General features: G+C 44.4%; 1 protein-coding gene across 2 annotated transcripts; it reads right to left on the reverse strand.

The window, feature by feature from the left end:
* Positions 1 to 2000: 2000 nt before the first annotated feature.
* Positions 2001 to 5639, reverse strand: LOC105048659 (transcription factor bHLH143). 2 transcript variants are annotated; one of them, XM_010928052.4, is made up of 3 exons: positions 4548 to 5639; positions 4278 to 4420; positions 2001 to 4180 (listed from the first exon to the last, which is right to left on the reverse strand). In XM_010928052.4, the coding sequence occupies exon 3, from the start codon at positions 4153 to 4155 to the stop codon at positions 3208 to 3210; it is 948 nt and encodes a 315-aa protein (XP_010926354.1). In that variant the 5' UTR covers positions 4156 to 4180; positions 4278 to 4420; positions 4548 to 5639; the 3' UTR covers positions 2001 to 3207. The 2 variants fall into 2 exon arrangements, with proteins under 2 accessions (XP_010926354.1, XP_010926353.1); XM_010928051.4 differs by having other exon boundaries at positions 2001 to 4191.
* Positions 5640 to 7781: the final 2142 nt, after the last annotated feature.

Below are 7781 nucleotides of genomic sequence, written 5' to 3' on the forward strand. Positions count from 1 at the left end.
TAGCCGACTACCAAGTCTTCTCGTCTCCAAGCCGATTAAAGGAACTACACTGACTAAGCTACTGCCACTCGATCCGACTCAAATTGATGAATCCTACCCAGCAGGGTCGACGTCGATTACTATCATGGACGCCCGACCGACTAAGAGCAGCATACTCCTAGTTGGTACAAAGCCGACTAGGTTTAATATGCCATCCACGGTCCACTACGTCGAATAATGCTCGGTCTGTAACCGACTTCATACTCTATGTATGGCTGACTATACCATTGGACAGTGGGATACCACCCCCCACGGCTTTATCTTGCCGACTTTGATAACACGAACCCCTACCGACTAGCTGAGTATGGAACATGACAGTCATACCATTCTGACAGGCTACATCAAGATCATGTCACTCAGACGATATATTTTGACTGGTTAGCTATGCGTCGTGATGGGATGCTATGAATTCATTAAATGTGCCCACAAGATCATTTATTACAATCCACGCGCGATAGCGTCAGTCGCTATGTACGCACTGAATAGAAGGCACGTCCGCCGTCAGTATTTAAAGACATCCACACGACACCGTGCGGCATCGTATGACAGGATATGATTGATAAGATCACCTATCTTTTCACCATCTACTTTGTTCTCTGTATAAATAGAGGTAAGCGGGGATCCCTCCAAGTACACATACTATTTGCAATCCAGAGACTCTATTGCTCTTTCCCTTCAAGCCATCTCACTGACTTGAGCATCGAAGGGTCTTTGTCAGAGCCACCTCCGATGAAACTTTCTTTGTGGATTTTCGCCTTCCCTGGTGCTGAGCGAAGACCAGCTCCACCGTACACCGATAACCCCTCGCTCTCGTCTTGGGTCTTGACTGTATGTACCTTCTTCAATGATGGCACATAATCTTCCAGCGTCTCAGTGTAACACATCCAGATGTAGCAGCTAGTCGGTTTGAAGCCGACCACCAAAATCGAAGAAAGGCCGCAATAGATAAAAGTGTAATTTACCACATGATAAATAGCCTAACATAAAAAATAATTAATGATATCTGTATGGGGACAAGATATGATCTAGATCTGACACAACCACAATGCACATCAGATACCCTGCACATCGAATGGTAGATCCAATGGGTTTTATAAAATTTCATTTATTTGAACTACAGATTTCAAATAAGAGAAATTCTTTATGCACTGCAGATAATATAAAAAATCCGATATAGAGTATACCATCTTGTTCGATTGATCCATATAATCACTACTTTTCAATGGGTACCTAATGCCTGCAAGTCAATTTTTTATTTAAAAATTTTGTATAACAAAAATACTCCTGTCTTTTGAAAAAAATTATTACATTCTGTAACGTAATATAGCTCAAAATATTATAATATGATCTAAAATATCATAATATGAGAGAAGTATTTTTGTTCAACTACTTTTCAATGTACATTTAATGTGTGCTGGTCGACTTTTTCGCTTGAAAATTTTGAATGACGAAGATATCCCTATTTTTTAGAAAAAATTATGACATCCTATATATATTATAAATATAAAATGATATAATATGAATATAAAATATCATAATTTTTTCAAAAGACGTAAGTATTTTTGCCATACAAAATTTTTAAATGATAAAATCAATTAGCAGACATTAAATATGCATTAAAAAATGATTATTATATGTATCAATCAGACGAGATGGTATATTCTACATTAGATTTTCTACATCACCCATAGTGCACAAAAAATTTCACTTTCAAGTAATGCAGAAGTCCCTACGAACAGCTGGCGGCCCAACCTGCGGCGTCCCTGCACCTCCAAATGAGTTTTGAGCATAGAGGATCCGCACTCAGAATCTCACGCCTCAATTCCCTTGAACACAGTCTTGGAGATTTAATAAAAGAGCAAGTACTATTTCAAATCCAAAGTTAGCATTGAGTCAGTGTTTCAACCAAACAGCTAATCAAACACAGAACATCTTGGATCTTGTCAGACACAAGAACAATCGAAAAGAAACAAGAATTTCTGGAAAATATTCATGAATCATGCCAAGATCACACTTAATCATAATTCGCTATTCCTTATGAATCAAAAGCGATATTAAAACAAGATCTTCATTCAAACTTGAAGCAGTATCTATTGATCAAATTGCCAGTGCAAACCAGCAACATCGATCAAACCGCGGAACCACTCAAGGCCAACACCACAGAGGGGATATGCTGCGGACCATGCGAGAACACCAATTTCTTGCCTTACATATCACCATGATATAACAAGACATGACAATTGACGGTAGGCACAGATAGATCATCGAAATAGATCACAGCAGATGCAATCGTGGAAGCAAAAGTGGTACTCATCCAAAAGTCTTTATGGAACAATGCATGGGAACCCAATTTCAGTAGTTCAAGCCCTTGGTCATTCACTCCACAAATATCCAGCGGGCCTTCCAGCAGGGTCCAATCATCCCACCTCGCACTAGCTCAAAAACAGAACCATCCCCATCGGATCGCCACCCAGACCACCCATGCATCCATTCTTCATCTAGAACGGCCTCCAACAAAGGCAAATGATACAGTCTCCACGTCAAAAAAGAAACAGAAAAGAGATCACCATGTTCCCAGGAAATCATGAACGAGATTCAAGGTAAATCACAAGCTCTAGAGGGCATAAAAGACAGGCTGCGGCCCCCGCGCACGCGCGCACCCGCCCGCCCTTCCGGAAGCCACCGCCACACGCGCGCGGACTGCCTGAAGGCCTCCATCATGGCCTTTCGGTCAAAAGGAACTGCTCCCACTCTCCTTCCGTCACTCATAGACCCAGCACACGCACGAGCACACAAAGACACTATACGACTGCTTTATTGGACCATCATCCTCCCTTCTCCGGGTCTTCCCCCACCATCAAAAGCCCGTGGACACACACAGAGAGCAGACTCACATCCCCGCAAATAAGTGCTCTGGAGTGCTGATTCCCACCTTCAATCATTGGAGACGTGTGGAGAAAACCCGTTGGCTTCTCTCTCTTTCCGTTTGGACCCCAACGGGTGCAATCCATACCTCCCCATTTGCCCGTCTCTCTCCCTCATTATGCATGAGGAGAGAAAAAAGCCCATCCTACTGTTTCTACTTCTGCTAATAACACACACAAACACAACCACATACATACACAGCGCTAGCCACCGCTAAAGGTGGGGCTACTGCTGGTGCTGGTGCTACGGTAGAGTAGCACCCAGAGCCTTGGTTTTCAGCTTGAGGGTCATGAGATAGCGAATGGCTTCGTCGAGGATGGTAGCCACGTCTTTGCTCTTTCCGCCTGGAATAATTCTTCGCAGCACGCCGACTGTCTCTTGTATCCTCGCCCTCTTCAGCCGCTTGTTTCCATCCTTCGAGTCATGGCGTGTTTCTAGCTCTTCTTCTATCAGTTCCCTTTTCTCGCCACCCCTCACGCAGCTCGACTCGGCATCGTCTCTGGTATCCTTGTTCCTACCGTCTGCGTGCAAGTCATGGTAGTGGTCAGCTACTGCCACCGCGGAGCTTGCGGTGTCCACGAGCGATGCGTCGAGTTCCACATCAACTCTTCTTCTCTTGGCAGGGACGGTAGAGCTAGCAACCTCCTCGGCACTCACCGCCGTCATCTCGACCGGGAAGTGCCCCGTGCTAGCTTCTTCTTCCTTGTGGTCATCGTCGGAGTCCGAGTACAGAAGTGCATCGATCTCTTCAGTGTCTTCGTGCATCTCCTCGCCGCCATCCCCATCGGAAACATTGGTTTCTTTGCTCCCCTGCTGGTCCAGTCCTGGATTCAGGGGACCTGGACTCATAAACAGAGCGCCCGATGAGCTGAAGATTAAGTTCGTTTGATTCCCCGAGTGATCGAAAACAAGGAATCTCTTCTCAGGATTAGTGAATTCCGGCAGTCCAAAAGCATGGATCGAGGGCGGGATCAATGCTGGTGTCTTCTCAAGGGATTTGTGCGCTTGAAACCCAGAGAAGGGGGTGGCAGCATTGCCAGAGAAGGCACACCCATAAGGGTTGAAGTAAGTTGGAAACACCGCAGAATTGGTGTTCACATCGGGTTGCCGGTGAGTACTCACACAGTTCGAGTTACCAAATCGCCAGGGTGAGTGCAGCAAGTGGATCCAAGGATCAAAGTCCTTCCCCATCGACAAAAATGAACAAAGCAATCACCTAAAACACCACTTTGGATATAAACACCAATCAATCAGAAGAGTATATAAAACAACACAACGATTAAACTTAGTGAACTGAAGAAAGCATGAATTACCAGGCAGAAATCAGCAAAGATTGAATGTCTTATCCACAATAATCTCTTCCAGAAACCGTAAAATTTCCAACTTTATTTGATGAAGCGGACGAAAAGAAGCTAATCTACGTAACGGGCTTCAGGAGGTGGCGGAAGTACTGGGCCTGACAAAAATGGAAGGATTAGATTCTTATGAAATTAAGGAAGGCCAAAAGACTTCAGCTTTGATATTTTGAACTCAGAAATCGTCTTTTATCCTTTTTTTTCCTTCTTCTTGTTCTTATCTTTTACCTGGCAATCCTGTAATGGCTGGAAGCAAGCTATGATCCTAACGATTATGGTGGCGCTACCGGCGATCCCATTCTCATGTTTCAATGCTCGGAATCTCGTCTGCGTCGCCGCTTGGCACACCATTACTACTCTTCTGTCCCTCGAACTCGAACCAGTCCACCAGAAAACGGAAAGAAACCAAAAGAAATGGGAAGACAAGACAACTCAGCAACTCTTCACAGAAGGCGATTTAGACGAGTCTAGTAGACCAGAAGAAGAAAAAGAAGAAGTCCCCTTCTTCTCGTCTTTTTCGTTACGAGGTTTCAATGAGTTGGAAGGGAATATGGCTTCGATGCCATGCACCAAGAGAAAGGAAGGAAAGCAGTAGAAAGAGACAAGCAGGGGAAACGGAAGCAGAGTTAAAGAATAACCCTACAATACAAGTTCAAGGAAATAACTTTCCGGAGAACATCGACGGAAAGGCTCAGCCGACGCATGCTGTTCAAACTCTTCAACCACTCTTAGATCCTTGCAGCGCCGAAATCCACATCAGAAAAAGACCAAAACTTTATTCATAAACGAGAAATCAAACCACTTCTAAACCCTAATCCCCTAAAAAGCTCCAATTTTGAGCGGAACTTCCCCTAGAATACCGACAAAATTCAAATAACCAAGCACAGACCTCATGAAAGGAACCAATTTATTAACCTTCCGTCTAAAAGCTTCACAGATCCATCAACTCAGAGAGGGAAAAAAAAAATCAGAAAACAACCCAAAATTCGTTAGCACATGCACGAAGAAATTCAATTTTTAGTTGAAAATCCCTAGAAAAAACCAATAAAACCAGAGATTCGAGCATAAATCACAAGAAAAGAACCGACTCCTTTGGCAGAGATCGAAAGGTTTCGAACATCCATCAACTTACACCGGAAAAACCAAGCGAAAAAAACGAATTCCTCGGGAAATCCTCGGATCGTTTCGCCCTAAACGGATCGAGAGAACCCAAGACCCAATCCCACGCGCGGATCGGGAGACGAGATCGAGAAGCAGGGGAGCAAGGCCGCTAAAGAGGAAAAACCGGAACGAGACCACCCGGTGGAGACGATCAGGAGGCGGGTAGAGAGCAGCGTGCATTTTATCGGTTCACCTGGACGAATATCCCCCTACCCGTTGAATCATTTTACTAATGGTTCAGTGGTTCTGAGATGTAAATTTTGACAAATTGCCCCTCGTGCTTTAAGTTAGTAGATGGGGTGCGGTCAAATACCGTGTTGACCGGAGGGAAGGCGTGTTCGGACCCGTGGGTTATTTTATGGGGTTTGGTGGAGGCGGTCGGGAGGAGGCGAATCTCCCTCGCGGAAATGCAAGCATTCGATCTTTTTATGCCCATACTACCCACGGGATGCGGCAAGGGTTATGTGTGTGTCCGCCACGCTGGAGGGTTGATGAGAATACGTGACTGCAATTAATATATACTTGGGCCTAGATGAAAACCTTTCATCAATAATGTGAATGATGGTGTTATTGCAGTGCAACTTAATTGAATGATATTTGAATCTAACTGGACCAATGTTCTTTCGAGACTAGTTTAGGTTTGAGATTCCTGTTCTTTAGACAACTGCATTAGGCGAGCCCACTTGGAGTATTGAAATGAAAATTTTTTTTTCAATAAAATCAAGCTGACACATGTCTAGATTCATTAGATCCAACCTTTACAAGGATCATGTGTCATCGATTTCAATTCAAAGTTTGGTCAACACCCTCGTCATGAGTGCAAAGAGGTCCGGTGAAAACCAAACCAAGTCGGTATTTATCCAATCCACTTGCATCCTCTGGCTCCACTTTTAAGATAACAAAAACTAATGAATACACTTTCATCCTATGTGGCTTTTTTTTTTTTATATATTTCAACAGATAACCAACTAAAAAGATTTTTATTAAAATAATTCAATGAACATACTAATTAATTCATGCATCATAACTTTCTAAGCTACAAAATAATATTTCTTGTAAAATGCAAGAAGTATATGGCTATTGGTATAAGAAATCTTGCAAATGTCTATATAATTAATTCCTAGCCAGTTACTCTATATGAATTAAAGTATAATGAGGAACGCCATAATGAACATCCTTAAACATCTTTTCAGAGGCTTAACAATTAATTGAACGGGGACTTTGGATAAGATTATTTGACGGCCAACCTTTTCCCTTCCAGTAAATTTTCATCAAATTTTTAGACAAACTAGCGTACGTACTCAAATCTCAATTAATTACAAAAACTCAAATCAGCAGTATCGAATATAATATTGAATAGATAAATTGAAAATACTAGATTTATAACAATTGAAGCCATATGGAAGATTTACTAATATAAGGGTAAAAGTTGGCTTAGTTTCATCAAGTAGAAACTAGAATTCATGTGTTAACGGTAACATAGTCTTAGCAACTGTTGGGTATAAAATACTCCCAGTCGAAGTTCGTGTCAGGAGTGACCCCTCAAGAATTCTACTGACTTCCGACTTTCGGCGACATCTTTCCGAACCTCTCCAACGGCCGAGCCTCCGCAACATTCCAAAGTTCTGCCGACAGATAAACCCCCACCAGCATCGACCAGATTCTTCACGACGGACGGATTCCACCCAAGTTTCCACGACGATCGACCACCTTCTAAACTTCGTCCGGACTCCTACGGGAGCCGGACTTCGTCCCCGACTCCGACTGCAGGAAGACTTCGTCCGGACTCCTACGGGAGCCGGACTTCGTCCCCGACTCCAACTGCAGGAAGACTTCATCCGGACTCCTACGGGAGCCGGACTTCGTCCCCGACTCCGGCTGCAGGTAGACTTCGTCCGGACTCCTACGGGAGCCGGACTTCGTCCCCGACTCCGACTGCAGGAAGACCTCGTCCGGACTCTTACGGGAGCCGGACTTCATCCCCAACTCCAACTGCAGGAAGACTTCATCCGGACTCCTACGGGAGCCGGACTTCGTTCCCGACTCCGACTGCAGGAAGACTTCGTCCGGACTCCTACAGAAGCCGGACTTCGTCCCCGACTCCAACTACAGGAAGACATCATCCGGACTCCTACGGGAGCCGGACTTCATCCCCGACTCCGGCTACAGGTAGACTTCGTCCGGACTCCTACGGGAGTCGGACTTCATCCCCGACTCTGACTGCAGGAAGACCTCGTCCGGACTCCTAATGGAGCAGAACTTCGTCCAGACTCCTACTGGAGACGGACTCCTACTGGAGCC

The sequence above is a fragment of the Elaeis guineensis genome, chromosome 7 (genome assembly GCF_000442705.2).
Source record: "Elaeis guineensis isolate ETL-2024a chromosome 7, EG11, whole genome shotgun sequence".
Classification (NCBI taxonomy): domain Eukaryota; kingdom Viridiplantae; phylum Streptophyta; class Magnoliopsida; order Arecales; family Arecaceae; genus Elaeis; species Elaeis guineensis.

Bases quoted from the DNA above. Each gene is read 5' to 3' on its own strand.
- LOC105048659 (XM_010928052.4), bottom strand. From the start codon at position 4,155: ATGGGGAAGGACTTTGATCCTTGGATCCACTTGCTGCACTCACCCTGG.